Source organism: Microcebus murinus, chromosome 6 (genome assembly GCF_040939455.1).
Source record: "Microcebus murinus isolate Inina chromosome 6, M.murinus_Inina_mat1.0, whole genome shotgun sequence".
Taxonomy (NCBI): Eukaryota; Metazoa; Chordata; class Mammalia; order Primates; family Cheirogaleidae; genus Microcebus; species Microcebus murinus.
Genome location: NC_134109.1, coordinates 87,210,450 through 87,232,843, shown reverse-complemented (window position 1 = coordinate 87,232,843; position 22,394 = coordinate 87,210,450). Strand labels below are relative to the sequence as shown.

Sequence of the window (22,394 nt, the reverse complement as noted above, 5' to 3'; positions counted from 1 at the left end):
CAGCATTCTGAATATGCCCAATTCTCAACTAGGTTCATGATACCATAGTATTCTGTGAATAGGCCACATTTGAATCAGATTTCCAACCTTGCCTGTTTCTGCACAAAGCACGGTGCAATATAGCTTCCTTAAGCAGAAAGCTATAGGTAGAATAATTTCAACTATTAATAGAAAGAGAAACTGGGCATAGCAAACATCATCCTTGATGAAAAGTTCAGTGAAAGAAAGAAATTCTTAAGATGGCCAATAATTAAGAAACAGCCTGTTTATTATGAAAACTCTATCCAAACAAGAATATAATTTGTTCATGAATCTAAATTAGGAAGTGTGAAGTGGATAAGGCTGATATTGATAGAAATTAAACTAGAAGGATGCACAAAGATGTAAATACAGGTCCAATGACAGCCACAAACAAGAGGTCCTAATTTATAAGGCATCAAAAAGAAAATATCCAGAGTACAGGGTAACAGAGACATTTGGTGGTGTGAAGAAAAGCAAGAAAATACATAAAGATAAGCAAAGACAAAGTGGATAGTTAACCATCTAATGTCAGAAAACTAGAGTGAAAATTCAAATATTTTTGCTACTTAGTTCTTTAGCACTGCCTCTGATGTATTTCATTTCCATGAAGCCCAGTTGCATTTTGGTTCCTGTTATTATAAGATCCTTTATCTCCCTTATTACCACATATTTATAACCAATTAATTCCCTTTTAATTTCCCTGGCCAAATGAGTCATTTTGCTTTAGTTGTGCTCTTTTGATTGCAAGTAAGAAAAAAAAAATTACAAAAGACTGATTTCTATGTGGTTGGCTTCCTACATCCTTCAAATAGAAAATAAAACAGTATTAAAATTGCACAGTTTATTAAAACAATTCTTCCAAAGGCCAAATGCTACATTTGTTACACAAAATTTTGTAATGGTCTGGCTTAATGCAAAAATGAACTTTACAGTGTACTATCTCAAAAAAAAAAAAAAAATGAATGGACAGCATAACTTTCAGGCCATCTTCTACTGCAGGGTCTTTTGAACAGGGTCTTAAGTAATAGGCAGAAGTTGGGCATGTGGACTAGGAAATAGAGGACGAGTATTTGAGACAGAAAAAAGGACATGAGGAAAAGCAAAAATGGAAAGACAAAAAAATAAGAGTCAACTCAACCCCTCAAATATTAACTAAGTATGTCCTAAATAAGCAAACACATAAATGCCAGAGATGTTTTCCAAAGTTTTAAGGGTTACCCTTACACTCTGGACCTAGACAGAAACTGGCCACCCAGAGCACTCCCAAGGACAACATGGCTGAGGGAGACTTAAGGAACCACCAGAGGCAGCTTCTCTTCCTGATCTCCCTGGCAGCCAAACCACATATTTAGACCACCCAGCAGTTAGAATGTCTAACAAAACATTCTGGAATGATGGAAATATTCTATATCTATGCTATCAAAAACAGTAACCATTACCCACAGGTGGCTAGTAAGCACTGAAATGTGGCTGGTGCATGTAAATTTTAAATTTTATTTCATTTAATTAATTTAAGCTTAAATAGTCACATGTAGCTAGGGTCTACTGTAACATATTAATCTATGATTCATATCCTTGTCAAAGCAAAAGCAAAAATTCTCCTTTGCATCTTCAAAGGGACAATATCCTCAATAATATCCTCAATAATATCCTCAACAATATCCTCAATAATATCCTCAATAATGGGCAATATCCTCAATAATATCCCCACAATGACCTCAATAATGGGTCTCATACAGTTATATCTAAGTAATAACAAGGTACAACTTGGTGAAAACAACTCTATGTGTAAAGTACACATATTTCTAAAGCCGAGCTTGATCCAGGATAAACATAGAAGCTAGTGAAATGGGTTCTACAAGACCTCAAAATTATGCTCCATAGATGGTGTTGGTAACAATCTTGCTAATCAAAAGTACAAATAGGATCCAAATCAAGATGGCGGACGAGAAAAACCACCAGACAGAGTGTCTCTGCAGAAAAGACAGATTCTAGCAGAAATTAGAAGAAAGAAGCAAGAAGACGTGCCTACATTGAGGGTCCGAAGGAGGGGTACCTGAGACCATGGGAGACTCCACGGGAGGAGGTTGTGGAGGAGACCTGGAAGCAGAGACCTCCGGAGCAGCCTGGAGACCAGCGGCAAGGACACCACCTACTGGCTCAGAAACTAAACAAGGAGTGTGAATACCCAAACGAAAAACTAAAGGAAAGAAACAACTGATCGACATGGGAAGAAATCAGCAAAGGAACTCTGGAAATATGAAGAACCAAATGGAAACCACACCCCCAAAGAGAAGCACCAGCCCCTTAGAAACGGGTACCAACCAAAATCAGGCAACCAAATGACAGAAGAGGAATTCCGAATGTGGATCATAAGAAAATTCAACGACCTGCAAGAACAACTCAATAACCAACACAAAGAAACCACAAAAAGCCTCCAGGACCTAGAACAAAAGTTCACTAAAGAAATCAGTACAATGAAGAAAAGTTTAACTGAACTCCTGGAAATGAAGAGTCAATTCAGGGAACTACAAAATTCAGTGGAAAGCCTCAAGAACAGGGTAGATCAAACAGAAGAAAGAACCTCAGAGATTGAAGATAACACCTTCCAATTAAACAAAACAGTCACAGAGATAGAGCAGAGAAACAAGAGAAAAGAGAAAAGCCTACAAGAGATATGGGATTATGTGAAGAAACCTAATGAGAGGGTCATAGGGTTGCCAGAAGGGGAAGAAGACAACACTCAAGGGTTGGACAAACTATTTGAAGATATAATAGAGGGAAATTTCCCAGGCCTTGCTCAAAATCTTGATATACAAGTTCAAGAAGCTCAGAGGACCCCTGGGAGATTCAATGCAAACAGGAAGACATCACAACAGGCAGTAATCAGACTGACCAAAATATCAACTAAAGAGGTCCTTCTAAGAGCTGTAAGATGAAAGAAGCAAGTAACGTACAAGGGAAAGCCAATTCAAATAACACCAAACTTCTCTACTGAAACTTTATTAAGCAAGGAGAGACTAGGGCCCCATTCTCACTCTTCTGAAACAGAACAATGCCCAGCCTAGAATCTTATTCCCTGCAAAACTAAGTTTTGTATATGAAGGAGAAATCAAGACATTCTCAGATAAGCAAAGACTGAGGGAATTCACCAAGACAAGACCAGCCCTTTAAGAAGTATTCAAAACAGTGTTACTCACAGATCAGCACAATAAACACTCACGAATGTAAATCTACTCAAAGCTAAAGATCAAAGCCCAGACACTACAATGGCTCAAGAGAGAAAACAAAGCAACAAAATTCAACCCAACATAATGAACAGAAATCTTCCCCACCTATCAGTTATCTCAATAAATGTGAATGGCTTGAACTCCCCACTCAAGAGACATAGGCTGGCCAAATGGATAAAAAAACACAAGCCAAGTATCTGCTGCCTTCAGGAAACACATCTAACCTGCAAGGACATTGGCCTAGGCAAAGAATTTATGAAGAAGACCCCAAAGGCAATCACAACAGCAACAAAAATAAACATATGGGACCTAATCAAATAAAAGAGCTTCTGCACAGCCAAAGAAACTGTCAAGAGAGCAAACAGACAACCCACAAAATGGGAGAAAATTTTTGCAAGCTACACATCTGATAAAGGGCTGATAACTAGAATCTATTTAGAACTCAGGAAAATCAGCAAGAAAAAATCAAACAACCACATCAAAAAATGGGCAAAGGACATGAATAGAAACTTCTCAAAAGAAGACAAAATAATGGCCAACAAACATATGATAAAATGTTCAACATCTCTAATCATCAGGGAAATGCAAATCAAAACCACAGTGAGATATCACTTAACTCCAGTGAGAATGGCCTTTATCAAAAAGTCCCCCAACAACAAATGCTGGCGTAAGATGTGGAGAGAGAGGAACACTCCTACACTGCTGGTGGGACTGCAAACTAGTTCAACCTCTGTGGAAAGCAATATGGAGATACCTCAAAGTGATACAAGTAGATCTACCATTTGATCCAGCAATTCCACTACTGGGCATCTACCCAAAAGATCAAAAGTCACTTTATGAAAAAGACACCTGCACTCGAATGTTTATAGCAGCACAATTCACAATTGCAAAGCTATGGAAACAACCCAAGTACCCATCAATTCATGAGTGGATTAATAAAATGTGATATATGTATACCATGGAGTACTACTCAGCTTTAAGAAACAACGGTGATATAGCACCTCTTGTATATTCCTGGATACAGCTGGAACCCATTCTACTAAGTAAAGTATCTCAAGAATGGAAAAACCAGCACCACATGTACTCACCAGCAAATTGGTATTAACGGATCAACACCTAAGTGGACATATAGGAGTAACATTTATTGTGTGTCAGGAGGGTGGGAGGGTGGAGGAAGTGATGGGTATATACAACCACAACTAGTAAGAAGTGCAACGTTTGGGGGATGGACATACTTGAAGCTCTTACTCGAGGGGGGGGGCATGGGCAATATAAGTAACCTTAACACTTGCACCCCCATAATACGCTAAATTAAAATTAAAATTTAAAAAAAAGAAATGAAACAGAAAAAAAAGAGTACAAATAAATATAGATGCTTATCAACTTATGATGGTGTTATATCCCAATAAACCCATCATAAAGGAAAAAAAAAAAAATCATAAGTCAAATCATTGTTAAGTCAAAGACCTTACAAGTACTTTTAAGTTCAAGATCCCTTTGTGGAAAATGAGAAACTTACTAAGTCCCATGAAATGGAGTACATCCTCTATTCTACCTATTTAATACTTCTGCTTTCCATCCTCAAAAAAAAAAAAATCAGAAATAATAAAATGATAAACGCTGTTCTCACCTAATATTTTCTTTTTATCAAACTACTAGTTATAAAGAGTAAATATCTAGAAATAACTTTATGTACAATGAGAATAAAGTATTAAGTAAATTATAAAATATTAACTCAGTAAGCTATTATGAATGAAGTCATTAAAATAATAATTATGAACATTATACAGAAACATAGTGCTATGGTTTGAATGTCCCTTCCAAAACTCATATTGAAATTTAATTGGCATTATGACAGTATTAAGAAATGGGACCTTATTAGATGATTAGGTCGTGAGGGTTCTACCTTTATGAATGGATTAATGCCACCACTGTCTCCAGAGGAGGTTAATTATCCCAGGACTGGGTTTGTGGTAGGAGGGTGAATTTCAGCCCCCATCCTCTCTCTGCCTTGCACGCTGTCTTGTACTTCTGCCCTTCCACCATGGAAGGGCTCAACAAGAAGCCCTCACCAGATGCTGGTGCTATGATCTTGAACTTCCCAACTCCAGAATCATAAGCCAAATAAACTCTTATCATTTATAAATTATCCAGTCTGTGGCATTCTGTTATAGCAGCAGAAAGTAAACTAAAACACATAGAAATATTTACGGTATATTCAGTGAAAAAACAAGATAAAAATGGTATGCAATCTAATTACAACTGTATCAATTATTATATATATATGGACATTGACAGAAAGATAGTAAACAAAATGTTAAAAGGCTGTGTTAGTTACCACTAGGAGGTTGTAAAATTCAAAGTGCTTCATGGGAGAAGCAAAGGAAAAGATAAATATATCTTGAAGACCTGCAAAATCTGGACCACACTTTTAATAGCAAGGAATTGTAAGGTTTCCCAGTGTTCCACTAACCTAATGAGTAAATGTAAAACCATCAAAACTACTTTTCACAGTCTAAAATTTTAACATGTAACATAGTAAAATAATTTCATTTTCCAGGAGAACAATGTTAACAACTGTGTTTTAACAAATTTATAAGTTTAAAAAACAACTGAACAAGACCAGGCTCAGTAGCTACGCTAGCACTTTGGGAGGCCGAAGCAGGAGGATTGCTTGAGCTCAGGAGTTCAAGGCCAGCCTGAGCAAGAGCAAGACCCTGTCTCTACTATAAACAGAAAGAAATTAGCCAAATAACTAAAAATAGAAAAAATTAGCCAGGCGCGGTAGCATGTGCCTGTAGTCCCAGCTACTCGGGAGGCTGAGGCAGGAGGATCGCTTGAGCCCAGGAGTTTGAGGTTGCTTTGAGCTAGGCTGATGTCATGGCACTGTAGCCCAAGCAACAGAGACTCTGTCTCAAAAAAAAAATAAAAATAAAAAAACAACTGAACAACTTTAATGTTAATATGGATTAGAAAGATAAAAGTAAAGTGTGTTCCTTATGCAAAAGCATAGCTTAATATTAGAAGATGTATGTGAAATATTCTGTTTGGGGGAAAAGTAAGAAAGAAATATATTAACAAAAATTTAGATATTATCAAAGAAGGAAGAAAAAATTAAGAGAAGGAACTTTTGAAATACCTATTATATTGACTCTTCCTGGTGCTCGAACATAAAACTTGGGAATGGATCCAAACTTAGAGTTAAACATTTCCTTTAGCTTCAGCAATCTGAAAATAAGAGTAGAATATTTCAGAATATCTTATAATAGAAAATCCATAAGCTACACACACATACTTCATATACCTGTCACCACTAATTATTCCTTAAAAAAATAAATAAGTAAAAGCAAAATCTCCTAGTGACATAATTCCTTGAAAATCCCAGAATGAACAATATTGTAACTTCCTAAATGGTACCAAAGTATAGCTAACCACACTGAAGAATTAAAAAGTTAAGACTGACATGCCCAACAGAAAAAGCTATTTCCTTCAGTTATGAAGAATGTAACTCTCTATATAATTTTTCAATGATATTCAGGGGAAAATCTCTTTATACTAAAGCAGCAGCACGGGATACTGTATTAGTTTCCTAAGGCTGCCATAACAAAGTACTATAAATTAGGTGGCTTAAAAGAGCAGAAATTTGGTATCTCACAGTTCTGCAGGCTAGAAGTCCAAAATCAGGGGTCAGCAGGGCCTCTGGAAGGTATAGGAAAGAATCCTTCTTTGCCCCTTTATACCTTCTGGTAGCAGCAATCAACCCTTAGCATTCCTTGGATTACAGCTGCATCACTCTAATCTCTGCCCCTGTCATCGTATGGCATTCTCCCTGTGTGTCTCTGTTTTCCCCTCTTATAAGGACACCAGTCATTGAGACCTACCCTAATTAAATATGACCTCATCTTAATTTCATTACATCTGCAAATATGCTACTCCAAATAAGGTCACATTCTGAAGTTCCAAGTGAACATGAATTTGCAGAGGTACACTATCCAACTCAGTACAGGTAATCAGATGAAAAATAGACCAGATATCAAGAGACCATAGTTCTGATTCTAATGAGGTCCCTAATTCAATGCCAGTTTGGCAAACCATTTTCCCTTGGCCTCTCTTCTCTAAAATTTGAGAATTTGGATATTCCTCAAAAGTCTCTTCCAGACTGAAAATTCTTATAATTAGATTTAATAATTTTATGCTGTCAAATCATCTCAAGTCAATTCTGTGAAAAGCTCCTGTTGTTTGTAGTCCCACATCATATTGTGTATGAGTAGTAACGTCAGGTTAGTAAACTTTTAGTAAAGCCTACCATATTCAGCCTACTAATTAAAAAACTGAGACCCATATAAAAAAAGCTCAAGAAAAAAAGGAAATTTATTATAATGATAAAAAGATACGTTGACTACTGTTGCCAGTTATCCAGGCTGTTCTCTTGGGAGCCAAACAATCATCAGAGACTGTTTATATTGGTGTCTTTGGCTCTCTGTCTTCTTGACTCATTCTATCCCTTCCAAGATACCATCCTCACTTCTCTCTGCTCAGTACTCTTTCCATTCCAACTGTCTTCGTGAGCCTCTTAGTATTTGCTCCTCCATATCTTCAGTTTTCATGACACAGAGTCCTCAACTCTACAAGACTTAACAGCTCCAGTGTCCTGTACTCTGATTATATCTCTGTCCTTTAGTCCAAATTCTCAGAAGATATAATCTGTTGAACAGAGTTTAGGTCCTGTATCCATCCTGGTCCAAACATTTGTAGCCAAGGGGATAAAGTCATTTAATACAAACAAGGTCACTTATTTTAGTTACAAATATGATCACTTGTGTCTTCTCCTTCAGCAGAGGATGTGGATGACAACGAAAGATCTCAGCAGGGAGACAATAACTGATATCGCCAGCATATCATTCAAAATACGTTTACTGGACTACTGGGTAGATGTGGAAAACGGTGGCTGCCTAAATCTGAGTTTCCCTATATATATATTCAAAAACAATTTGAAAAACAGGAAAAAATAAAACTATACAAAAACTATGTCTTCAGTATAACTAGAAGAGATAGAATGACAAAGTTTAAGCTACAAAAAAGAAGATAAAAAGACCTCAGTGTACTACTAGAAACAGAAAGTGAGTGAAAGAGAAAAGAAGGGAACCAGCAAAACTAAGATAAATCTAAGACCACCACCAGAAACAAAAAGTTCACCCATTGAAAAATAGGAGACATGGGGAAGAAAACATGAAAGTAGAATAAGCCCACTGATTATTAAATAGGCAACTGGCAAAAGTTAAAAGATACGGAAGATTAAATAAAGTAGTGTAGGAACAATTGTCTAGGCCAGCATTGCCAAGAAGTATGTGTTTACAAAATGGTAGTTATGATTATTATAGCCTAGTCCGTGGGTTCAGTGTCATTTCCACCCTGTTGCATGTGAATAAGAATCCCTCAGAATCAATGAGAGATAATTAATTACCTACCTATAATGGTAGGTAATTAAGTGTTAGCTTAATTAACAGGAAGTACTGTTAGAACACTAGGTGAGTTTAATGATGCTGTTGATAAATCTTGGTGCTCCCAGCTTCTTTCATTTTATAGAGAAGGTTGAAACTATTCAGACAAGGGTACAAAACCAAGTTATAGTGGAGGAAAGCACTGCTTTTTAAAAATCTTTAAGATAAAATATTTTAGCATCAGGCCATAACACCAGACTTAGAACCAGAGAGGGAAAAACTAACAAGAGTCAACGAAAAGTTGAAGGAAAGAGTTATTATCCCAGGCCTCCTTAGGGGAAGAAAAACCGGAAAGCAGTGATATAACAAAAATTGAAGTTTTAAGATATATGGCTGGAGCTCAAAATTACCCTTCCTGTAATCTTCCAATCAATTTAAAAAATGTGCACAAGAATTGGCCATAATATGTAACCAACTGGAATCCTAGAAAACCTGGCATGCCTTTGAACCTTTTCATTTACACAAATATTTGCAAATAGAGGCACCATAAACCAACTAGGGTGCCCAAAGGAGTCATTCTCCTTGACTTTCCTCATTTTTAGAGGATGTTTCCCTTTTTTTTTCTTCTTCTATGAAAAGGACAGTTTGGTTTCTTGCCCAAATGTGCAGACTTGCCAATTGAGATTAATTTTTGAAAGAAAAGGCAATGGAGAAGACCCTTTAAAATGTACCTCCAAGTCAAAATTAGGATCCCAAACCACTTCCTAGGAAAAGAACAAATAGCTCAGAATAAACCAAAGACCAACAACCAAGAGCAGGAGGTCCAGAGAAGCTTGGAGTCAGGGGACCCAAGAGTACTTATTGCCAAATTTGGATTATTCCTTCAGGGGCTCCTGACTCTTCTCTGAGCCCCATGTCTGGGTACCAGAATTGCTAACAGAAAATAAACCCAAACTCTGTAAAATAATTTAAAGAGGTTTATTCTGAGCCAAATATGAGTGACCACTGGTCTGGGCAATCATATCCAAGAAGCCTAGAGAAAGCAGTCCTGAGGCATTCAGGTTATAGTTTGGTTTTATACATTTTAAGGAAACAGGAATTGGGTAAAATCATAAATCAGTAGATGTAAGGTATACATTGGTTTGGCCCTAAAAGGCAGGACATCTCAAAGCAAGGATTTATAGGTTATCAGTGAGTTCAAAGATTTCTTGATTTGTAACAGGTTAAAGAAATAAAGATTTGAGCCAGGTGTAGTGGCTCATGCCTGTAATCCCAGCACTCTGGGAGGCCGAAGCGGGAGGATCACTCAAGGTCAGGAGTTCAAAACCAGCCAGAGCAAGAGTGAGACGCCGTCTCTACTAAAAATGGAAAGAAATTAATTGGCCAACTAAAAATATATAGAAAAAATTAGCCGGGCATGGTGGCTCGTGGCACATGCCTGTGGTCCCAGCTACTCAGGAGGCTGAAGCAGAAGGATTACTTGAATCCAGGAGTTTGAAGTTGCTGTAAACTAGGTTGATGCCACGGCACTGTAGCCTGGGCAACAGAGTGAGACTCTGTCTCAAAAAAAAAAAAAAAAAAGAAAGAAAGATTTGTCCAAAGACTTGGAGTCAGTAGATAGGAATGCTTGAGTTAAGGGGGTTTGTTAATCAGAGAGCAAGCTTTAAGTATGCTTAAAGTGATACATTAAGTAAATTGATGTCCTACAGGTATGACTGAACCGTTGCCTATGTGGCCTTGGGTCTAGTTTGCAATTAGTTTAAACTCCAAAATGGAGACGGTATAAGAAAGTATGCCTGACCACCCATCCCTTCATGGCCAGAAACTCGGTTTTCATATTTTTCTGGTGTCTCCTTGGCCAAGAGGAGGTCTGTTCAGTCAGTGGGGGGCTCAGAATTCTCTTTTAATTTATGCTGCCTTGTACAGAAAACAATTTTTGAAACGACCAAACCACTTTTTATTCTTTGTTTCTGCTTTCTTCAGTCCTTTTCTCTCTATAAAACCAACTTCCTCTGCTCAGCTCATTGGAATACTTACTCTATTTTATGAAATGAAGTGTTGCCCAATTCTAAAATCACAAATAAAGCCAAGTAAGATTTTTAAACTAAATTAGTTGTACTTTTGTCTTTTGACAAGTAAATAATGACTCATATAGATATAAAATGAACATATGTTAAAGATTTTACTTATCTCATTAATGACAGAGCTAGTAAGAGACTATAAACAATCAGAATGAGAATCCAAAGTGCCACTCAAATAAGAAATCAAATAAGAAATGGCTGATATGCATTTACAAATAGATACAAAAAACTGGAGAACTGGTTAACAGCCAGGGAGCAATCAATTGCATTCCACCAGATACAATTTACAGTTTCTCTGGCTAGATAAGAATCATTTGCATTGCTATTAATTTTCTATGACCTATAGAGTTGTAAAATAATGTAAATATAATGAAAGTCTGAGAACTCACATAGAAATCAGGTAACCTGAAAAGGTACACTAGACAACTTTTAGTTTTCTTTGGAGATACCTACTAATCTTGTGGTCTATTTCAAAGTTTTTTGCAATTTTCCCTATGACTGATGAATATTCTATAAAATAACTGGTCATGAAACAATACAGAGGCTGAGGAAGTGTTCCATAAAAAAAAAAAAAAAAAGATTAAAGAGCCAACTTCTAAATGCAGCATACACCCTAGATTGGATTCTGAAACAGGGAAAACATACAGTAATCCCCCCTTATCTGTGATTTAATTTTCTATGGTTTCAGTTACCTATGGTCAACTGTGGTCTGAAAATATTAAATGGAAAATTCCAGAAATAAACAATTCATAAGTTTTAAACTGCATGCCATTCTGAGTAGTGTGATGAAATCTTGCACTGTCCAACTCCATCCTGCATGGGACATGAGTCATCCCTTTGTCCAGCGTATCCACCTTAGTTATGAGATCCAATGTTGTAATACTTTATATAATCTTATTTTACTTAAAAAGTGCAAGAATGGTGATGCTGGCATATTGTTATAATCATTCTATTTTATTTTTAGTTATTATTAATCTCTTACTGTGCCTAATTTATAATTTTTTTTTTATTCTGGCCTTTTATGGGGGTACAGATTTTAAGGTTTCAATAAATGCCCTTCCTCCCCCTCCCCCCACAAGTCTGAGTTTCCAGCATGACCATCCCCCAGATGGTGCACATCTCACTCATTATGTATGTATATACCCGACCCCCTCCCACCTGCCCAATACCCTATTACTGTAGTACCTATGTGTCCACTTAGGTGCTGCTCAGTTAATACCAGTTTGCTGGTGAGTATGTGTGGTGCTTATTTTTCCATTCTTGAGATACTTCACTTAGTAGTATGGTTTCCAGCTCTAACCAGGAAAATATAAGATATGCTATATCACCATTGTTTCTTAGAGCTGAATAGTACTCCATGGTATACATATACCACATTTTATTAACCCATTCTTGGATTGATGGGCACTTGGGCTGTTTCCACAGCCTTGCAATTATGAATTGTGCTGGTATAAACATTCAAGTGCAGGTGTCTTTTTTGTAGAGTGTCATTGGATCTTTTGGGTAGATGCCCAGTAATGGGATTGCTGGATCAAATGGTAGATTCATTTGTATGGCTTTAAGGTATCTCCATATTGCTTTCCACAGAGGTTGTTTCACCACATAAACAGAAGCAAAAACAAAGACCACAAGATTCTTTCAATAGATGCAGAAAAAGCTTTTGACAAAATTCAACACCCTTTCATGATACGCACACTTAATAAAATAGGCATAGAAAGAACATACCTAAAAATTATACAAGCCATATATGACAGACCCATAGCCAACATCATACTGAATGGGGAAAAACTGAAAGCATTCCCACTTAGAACTGAAACTAGACAAGGCTGCCCACTATCCCCACTTCTATTCAACATAGTGCTGGAAGTCCTGGCTACAGCAATCAGACAGGAAAGTGAAATTAAAGGTATCCAAATAGGGGCAAAAGAGATCAAACTTTCACTGTTTGCTGATGATATGATATTATATTTAGAAAACCCCAAAGATTCAGCCAAGAAACTCCTGGAACTGATAAATAAATTTAGTAAAGTCTCAGGATACAAAATCAATGCACAGAAATCAGAGACATTCATATACGCCAACAACAATCTAATTGAGAACCAAATCAAAGACTCAATTCCCTTCACAATAGCAACAAAGAAATTAAAGTACCTAGGAATATACTTAACCAAGGACGTAAAAGACCTCTACAGGGAGAACTATGAAACACTGAGGAAGGAAATAGCAGAGGATGTAAACAGATGGAAATCCATACCATGCCCGTGGATTGGCAGACTCAACATAATTTAAATGTCTATACTGCCCAAACTGATCTACAGATTCAATGCAATACCTATTAAAATCCCATCAGCATTCTTCACAGATAAAGAAAAAATAATTTTACGCTTCGTATGGAACCAAAGAAGACCCCAAATATCAAGAGCAATTCTAGGCAACAACAACAAAAAAAAATGGGAGGTATGAATATGCCAGATATCAAACTATACTACAAAGCTGTAGTAATTAAATCAATCTAGTATTGGCACAAAAATAGGAATATTGACCAGTGGAACAGATCTGAGAATCCTGATATAAAACCATCTTCATATAGCCATCTAATCTTTGACAAAGCGGACAAAAACATATGCTGGGGAAAAGAATCCCTTTTCAATAAATGGTGCTGGGAAAACTGGATAGCCACTTGTAGAAGGCTAAAGCAGGACCCGCACCTTTCACCACTCACAAAAATCAACTCACGCTGGATAATAGACTTAAATCTAAGGTATGAAACTATTAAAATTCTAGAGGAAAATTTTGGAAACACTCTCCTAGACATCGGCCTAGGCACAGAGTTTGAAGAAGTCCCCAAAGGCAATCACAGCAGCAACAAAAATAAATAAATGGGACATTATCAAACTAAAAAGCTTCTGCACAGCCAAAGAAACAGTCATGAAAGTAAACAGACAACCTACAGAATGGGAGAAAATTTTTGCATCCTGCGCATCTGATAAGGGGCTGATAACTAGAATATACTTAGAACTCACGAAAATCAGCAAGAAAAAATCAAATAACCCTGTTAAAAAGTGGGCAAAGGACTTGAACAGAAACTTTTCTAAAGAAGACAGAAGAATGACCAACAAACATATGAAAAAATGCTCAACATCTCTAATCATCAGGGAAATGCAAATCAAAACCACAATGAGATATCACTTAACTCCAGTGAGAATGCCCTTTATCAAAAAGTCCTCAAACAATAAATGCTGGTGTGGATGCAGAGAGAGAGGAACACTCCTACACTGCTGGTGGGAGTGCAAACTAATTCAACCTCTGTGGAAAGCAATATGGAGATACCTTAAAGCCATACAAGTGAATCTACCATTTGATCCAGCAATCCCATTACTGGGCATCTACCCAAAAGATCCAATGACACTCTACAAAAAAGACACCTGCACTTGAATGTTTATACCAGCACAATTCATAATTGCAAGGCTGTGGAAACAGCCCAAGTGCCCATCAATCCAAGAATGGATTAATAAAATGTGGTATATGTATACCATGGAGTACTATTCAGCTCTAAGAAACAACGGTGATATAGCACATCTTATATTTTCCTGGTTAGAGCTGAAACCCATACTACTAAGTGAAGTATCTCAAGAATGGAAAAACAAGCACCACACATACTCACCAGCAAACTGGTATTAACTGAGCAGCACCTAAGTGGACACATAGGTACTACAGTAATAGGGTATTGGGCAGGTGGGAGGGGGGAGGAGGGCAGGTATATATATACATAATGAGTGAGATGTGCAGCACCATCTGGGGGATGGTCATGCTGGAAACTCAGACTTGTGGGGGGTGGGGGGAAAGGGCATTTATTGAAACCTTAAAATCTGTACCCCCATAAAATGCTGAAATAAAAAAAAAAGAAGAAGAAGAAACTCCATGAGATGCATGAGGCCGGTCCCGGTGGCTCATACCTATAATCCTAGCACTTTGGGAGGCCAAGGCAGGTGGATTGCTCAAGGTCAGGAGTTCGAAACCAGCCTGAATAAGAACGAGACCCCGTCTCTACTATAAATAGAAAGAAAATAATTGGCCAACTAACATATATATAGAAAAAATGAGCCAGGCATGGTGGTGCATGCCTGTAGTCCCAGCTACTCAGGAGGCTGAGGCAGCAGGATTGCTTAAGCCCAGGAGTTTGAGGTTGCTGTGAGCTAGACTGACGCCATGCACTCACTCTAGCCTGGGCAACAAAGTGAGACTCTGTCTCAAACAAAAAAAAATGAGATGCAAGAGAAATCTGAAAACCAATACAAAGAAATCAGAAAATCAATTCAGAACATGAATTAGAAATTTACTAAGGAGATAAATATCTTTTTTTGAAAAAAAAAAAACAGAAATTCTGGAACTGAAAAACTCATTAAAGGAATTACAAAATACATTTGCAAGCTTCAACAATAGATTAGAGCAAGCAGAAGAACAAGTTTCAGAACTGGAAGACAGGTCTTTTGATATAATCTGGTCAGACAAAAATAAGGGAAAAAAGAATTACAAAGAATGAACAAAGCCTGTTGAGAGAACTGGGACCACATAAAGCAACTGGACTTATGAATTATCAGTATTCCCAAAGGAGAAGAGAGATCAAAAAATTTAGAAAATCTATTTAAAGAAATAATTAATGAAAACTTCCCAAGTCTAGCAAGAGAGTCTGACATCTAGATACAGGAGGCCTAAAGACCCTTAGGCAAATACATTGCAAAAAAGACTTTACCACATCACATTATATTCAGACTGTCTAAAGTCAAAGTAAAAGAAATATTTTTCTTTTCAGACAGAGTCTCACTCTGTAATGAAATAATCAATTCAAAGAGGAATTTCATCAACTATATAAATACATGGAAATTAAACAACATGCTCCTGAATGAAACAACCCAAGTGCCCATCAATACATGAGTGGATCAATAAAATGTGGTATATGTATACCATAGAGTATTACTCAGCCATAAAAAGAATGGCAAACTAATCCCTTTTGTAACAACCTGGATGGAACTGGAGACCATCCTTTTAAGTGAAGTATCACAATAATGGCAGAACAAAAACCATATGTACTCACTACCAAATTGAAACTTATAGTTCAACATTCATGTGCACATATGGTAGTAAAATTCAATGGCACTCAAGCAAATGGGAGGGGTGAGAGGGGATGGATACATTCACACCTAATGGGTACAATGCACACTATCTGAGTGATGGACACACTTATAACTTTGACTCAAACTGTACAAAAGCAATTCATGTAACCAAAACATTTGTACCCCCATAATATTCTTTTTTGTTGTTGTTGTTTTTGTATTCTATTTTATTTTTTTTAATGTTAGCTGGAATATACTAAATTGATTTTTATGACTGGTTAATGCTAATGGGTCGCAACCTATAGTTTGAAAAGCATTGATCTTGAGATAAATAACCAATTGCTATAATCAAATGAGACACAACAAGCAGGATACACTCTTGACAAAATATTGAAGTACAGGTTTTCTTAAACCCATAATATCATGAAATAAAAAAACAACAAAGCTCTAAAAAGAAAGAGAAATTAAGATTGAAATCTTTAAAATGTTTCAAATGAATGAAAATAAAAACACAACATACCAAAACCTGTGGGATACAGAAAAAGCAGTGCTAAGAGTGAAGGTTATAGCATTAAATGCCTACACCCGGGGTCCTCAAACTTTTTAAACAGGGGGCCAGTTCACTGTCCCTCAGACCGTTGGAGGGCCAGACTATAGTTTAAAAAAACTATGAACAAATTCCTATGCACACTGCACATATCTTATTTTGAAGCAAAAAAACAAACGGGCAAAAACACCCACATGTGGTCCATGGGCCATAGTTTGAGGACGCCTGGCCTACACCAAAAAAGTAGAAAGATTACAATTAAACAACCTAATGTCACACCCCAAGGAACTAGAAAAACAAGAACAAATCAAACCAAGAAGAGAGAATATCCAAATAAAGATAATCCAAAATGAAAAAGGAGACATTGCAACTGATACCACACTATGAAAGATCATCAGAGACTATTATGAACAACTATACACCCACAAGCTATTTATAGAAAGCCTGGAGGAAATGGATAAATTCCTGGAAACATACAACCTTCTGAGATTGAACTAAAAAGAAATAGAATTCCTGAACAGATCAATGCTGAGTAGTAAGATTTAATCAGTAATAAACAATCTCCCAATTTAAAAAAGCCCAGGATCAGATGGATTCACAGCTGAATTCTACCAAGCATACAAAGAAGAACTAATACCAATCCTCCCAAAACTGTTCTGAAAGATCAAGGAGAAGAGGATTCTCCCCCAACTCAGTATCACCCACATACCAAAACCAGAGAGGGACACAACAAAAATAACTACAGACCAATATCTCTGATGAACATAGATATAAAAATTCTCAACAAAATACTAGCAAATCTAACCCAATCAAACGTCAAAAAGGTAATATACCATGATCAAGTTGGTTTTATACCAGGAATACAAGGATGGTTCAACACACATAAATCAACAAATGATACATCATACAACCAGAATTAATGATAAAAACCATATGATTCAACTGTATTAACTTTTTTTGCCTTAGAGGCAAAAAAAAAAGAAAAAAAGAAAGAAAAAATAATAATTTAAAATTAAACATAAAAAGAAAAAAAACCATATGATCACTTCAATAGAAGCAGAAAAAGCATTCAGTAAATTTCAGCATCCCATCATGATTAAAAACCTTCAACCAACTAGGTATTGAAGGAACATGCCTCAAAATAACAAAGGCCATATACAACAAACCCAAAGCCAACACCATATTTAATGGGGAAAGTTGAAAGCATTCTCCCTAAGAACTGAAACAAGACAAGGTGACCACTTTCACCACTCTTAATCAACATAGTACTGGAAGTCTTCAACACAGCAATCAAAAAAGAGGGAAAAAAAGAAAAGGCATCAAATTAGAAGAAAAAACATCAAGTTGTCCCTGTTTACTGATAAAATGATCTTATATCTAGAAAAACCTAAAGATTTCACAAAAAAACTCTTATATTTGATAAATGAATTCAATAATGTTTTGGGAAAGAAAATCAAAGTATAAAAATCAATTGCATTTCTATACACCCATAACAGTGTAGCTGAGAACCAAATCAAGAGGACAATCCCATTTACAATAGTTGCAAAAAATTTAAAATACCTAAGAATGTATTTAACCAAAAAGGTAAAATATCTCTATAAGGAAAACTTAAAAAACCACACTGATGAAAGAAATTATAGATAACACACACAAAAAATAAAGAAACATCCCACATTAATGGATTGGAAGAATTATAATTGTTAAATTGATTATACTGCCTAAAGCAATTAATAGGTTCAATGCAATTCCTATCAAAATACCAACATCATTTTCATAGAATTAGAAAAAAACAATTCTAAATTTCTCATGAAACCAAAAAAAAGCTGGAATACTCAAAGCAATTTGAAGCAAAAAGCTTCATCAAAGGTGGAGCCATCACTTCACCTGACTTTAAATTATACTATAAGACTGTAGTAACCAAAACAGTATGGTACTGGCATAAAAATAGACCCATAGATGGGTGAAACAGAACAGAGAACCGAGAAATAAAGCTACCTACTTATCGCCAACTAATCTTTGACAAAGTTGATAAGAACATACACCAGGGAAAGGGTATCCTTTTCAATAAATGGTGCTAGGAAAACTGGATTGCCATATGCAGAAGAATGGAACTGGACCCCTATTTCTCACCACATACAAAAATGAAATCAAGATGGATTAAAGAGGCCTGACAACAGAACTGAGAGGAGAGGATTAGACTCTGGGGTGCTTGCATGGGCAACCTGATTTTTACATGATTCCTTTCTGATTTTGCTTTTAATGTATACACCCAAAAGAGCCAGTATAAACATTCCTCATGCCTACAAAGAAAAAAAAACCTGAAACTACAAAAATTCTGGGAGAAAACCTAGGGAAAATTTCTCTAGACATTTTCTAGGCCAAAACACAGACAACAAAAACAAAAATATATAAACAGACTTAATTAAACTACAAAGCTTCTGTATAGCAAAGGAAATAATAAACAGAGTGAACAAATAACCTGCAGAATGGGAGAAAATATTTGCAAACTATATATCTGACAGAGGACTAGTAGCCAGAATTTACAAGGAACTGAAACAACTCAACAACAAAGAAAAAACAATTAGCCCTATTAAAAAGTGGACTAAGGACATGAATAGACATTTTTCGAAAGAAGACAAATAATGACCAACAAGCATATGAAAAATGTTCAACATCACTAATCATCAAAGAAATGCAAATTAAAACCACAATGAGATATCATCTTACACCAATAAAAATAACTAATAATTAAAAAGATGAAAAATAACATGTTGGTGAGGATCTGGAGAAAAGGGAACTCTCCTACATTGTTAAAATCAATATATATATATATATATATATATATACATAGAAAGATACCTGTACTCCCATGTTTATTACAGTATTATTCACAATAGCAAAATTACACAATCATCTAAGTGGCCATCAACAGAGGACTGGATAAAGAAAATGTGGTATATATGCAAAATGTAATACTGTTCAGCTGTAAAAGAATAATCAAATCATGCCTTTTGCGGCCATTATCTTAAGTGAAACAATTCAGACACAGAAAGACAAACACTGAATGTTCTCACTTAAAAATGGTTGCTAAATGCTGTGTATACATGGAAACAGAGTGTGGAATGATGAACAATGGAGACCTGGAGGGATGGTGGGGAGGGAGATGGATGATGGGAAGTTGCTTGGTGAGTACAATGTGCATTGCTCCAATGATACATGCACTGAAGGCCCTGACTTCACCATGATGCAGTATAACTGAACATATCAATATATCAATGTAGCAAAATTGGACTTCTACTATAAACATATACAAATAAAAAATAAATGGCAAACATAATCCAGCTAATAAAGGCATGATAGAAAAAAAAAAGAATATTTAAAGGAATGACATACTGACACATTTTACAACATGAACCTTGAAAACTATAAAGTGAAAGAAATCAGTCACCCAATATACATATATATACAATACTATTTATTAGAAATGTCCAGAATGACCAAATCTATAAATACAGAAAATAGATTAGCAGTTGCCTAGGGCTGAGGGGAGGCAGGGAATAGGAGTCCCAGTGGTGATTATTTAAGGGATGCCAGGTTCTTTTTGAGGTGAAGAAAACGTTCTAAATTTCATTATGGTGATAGTTGCACAATTCTGTGAATTACTAAAATCCACTTAATCTCAAACTTTAAATGGGTGAATTATATTGTATTTGGATATCAATAAAGCTGTTACAAAAAATAATTATAATCCAACAATTCAAAACTTAATCCCCCCAAAAAAGAAAATAGAGATACCACTGCTACCAATGCAAAGAAAGCTAGAACAGTGAAATTTGAAGTCTTACAGTACAGGAAGCATGCAAGAGTGGGATGCAGAAAGAAAATATTAGCACTTGTATTTCTAGTTGATTTTTATGCAAAAAGAATAAAAAAGTTAAGTTTTCTAAAATGTATAATATGGTTAACTAGTGCCTTTACTCAGAGGATCATGTGAGGTTGAAGAGGCATCCTTGAAGAAAGAGCAGGAATTCCACAAGGAGATAGACTGACCTTGGGGCCCTCATTCACTTTTTTCCCTTTCACCATTTGATTTATAGGTTATACTATCCAGATTTAACAAAACTCACCCTTCCTAAAATTAATAAGTGGCTTCAAAAGATTCTTGCAAACAAAACATTGCTGGCCAGGCGTGGCGGCTCACACCTGTAATCCTAGTACTCTGGGAGGCTGAGGCAGGAGGATCACTCAAGGTCAGGAGTTTGAGACCAGCCTGAGCAAGAGTGAGACCGCCCATCTCTACTAAAAATAGAAAAATAATTAGCTGGACAACTAAAAATATATAGAAAAAAAATTAGCTGGGCATGGTGGCGAATGCCTGTAGTCCCAGCTACTCAGGAGGCTGAGGCAGTAGGCTTACTTGAGCCCAGGAGTTTGAGGTTGCTGTGAGGTAGGCTGACGCCATGGCACTCTAGCCCAGGCAACAGAGCAAGACTCTGTCTCAAAAAAGAACATTGTTTGAAACTAATAATTGTATTGCATACACAAGTGAAAAACAAGAAAACAGCAGAGCTTATCTGACTATTATGATCTCTGTGACTAACACAGAATAAGTATTAACAATAAATACTGCATGGATGAATACAATAAAAATATGAAAGGCAAGGAAAAACACTAAGGAAATTATTAACAATTTTTTACTTTTAGTACATGTACCTGTACTTACAACCACTGTGAACTAAAGTAAAATCTTAAAGCTACCCCCTCACCCACCCACTGACTCAGTGGACTCCCTCTAGGCCAAGGAGATACCCTAAAACTGAATTGCCTGCCATGCGGAGGGAAGTCAGATGTATCTCATCATGCCCCCTTCTCAATTTGGGGACATCCTTTGCAACTTATTGCAACAGGCCCAAGGCTATACAAGACAAACCTGCAGGTCTTCAATTTACAGAACAAATATATGGCCCAGTAGTTTCAGATTAGCCAACTTCCTTATCTTAACTTCAAACATTCCAAACCTTTAGACAAAGCTACATTTTTCTTTAACCAATTACAAGTCAAAGAGTCTTTAAACCCACTTAGAACCTACAACCCACCCACTTTCAAATGGCCCACTTTTTTGGGCCAAACCAATGTGTGCCTTCCATGTATTGATTTATGACTTTATCTGTAATCCCAGTATCCCAGAAATGTATAAAGTCAAGCTGTAACCCAATCTCAGAGTCCACTTGCTCAAGGCTTCTTGGGTGTGGCACGGGACCATTGTCCTAAAATTTGGCTCAGAATAAACCTCGTTAAATTACTTTAGGGAGCTTGGCTTCTTTTCTGTTGACACCACTATTCCTCTCTGCCCCACAGGGTAACTATAGAAATGTTGATCTTTATGATGAATGCAGATAAAATGGAAACACAGAAATTGGACATGTTTTATGTAAAAGACTAAATTTCCAGGGGTTGGGTTATTTTCCTGTAACAAATTCCTCATGAATCTTATTTGGAGCATGTCTTTAACAATGTGTCCTAATTTATTCAAATATATAAGGGCAACAGTACTATGCAAGGACCATTAGAGTATATTAAAATATTCAAAGACATTCAGAAGTAGTCCAAGACGTGCTGGTCTCTACAATAAAAAATTATATTTGGGGCGACTTCTAGGCCGCCCCCTTCTCTTAGGGCCCCAGAACCTCGTCCAGGAAATAATTTTTTTAAATTTTAAAATAAATAAATAAAAATTATATAAACAAAAAAAATTATGTTTGTTTCTGGTAACTTTTTGGGTAACACACTGTTTGCTGGTTAAAGGCTGAAAGAACATTTTCAAGTTGTAATAAAGTATAACATTGTCACCTGACACATGATAGTAATAAACTAGGAAGTGGGGAAAGCTTAAGGACTTTCATATCAGAGAAAAAAGTTAACAGAAAATAATAGGTTAAAAACAACAAAGGGGGAGATAA

General features: G+C 36.3%; 1 protein-coding gene across 5 annotated transcripts in view; it reads right to left on the bottom strand.

Moving 5' to 3' along the window:
• The window catches only part of GALK2 (galactokinase 2), a 148,696-nt gene that overhangs the window by 112,799 nt on the left and 13,503 nt on the right, over positions 1-22,394 (bottom strand). For 4 of the 5 annotated variants that reach the window (XM_012763515.3, XM_012763514.2, XM_076004347.1 and 1 more), the window contains exon 2: positions 6,391-6,479. In XM_012763515.3, coding sequence (XP_012618969.1) covers positions 6,391-6,460 — 70 coding nt within the window. In that variant the 5' untranslated portion in view covers positions 6,461-6,479. Of the gene's footprint in view, positions 1-6,390; positions 6,480-22,394 lie in introns of those variants that run through there. The other variant, XM_076004346.1, reaches the window with a different exon arrangement.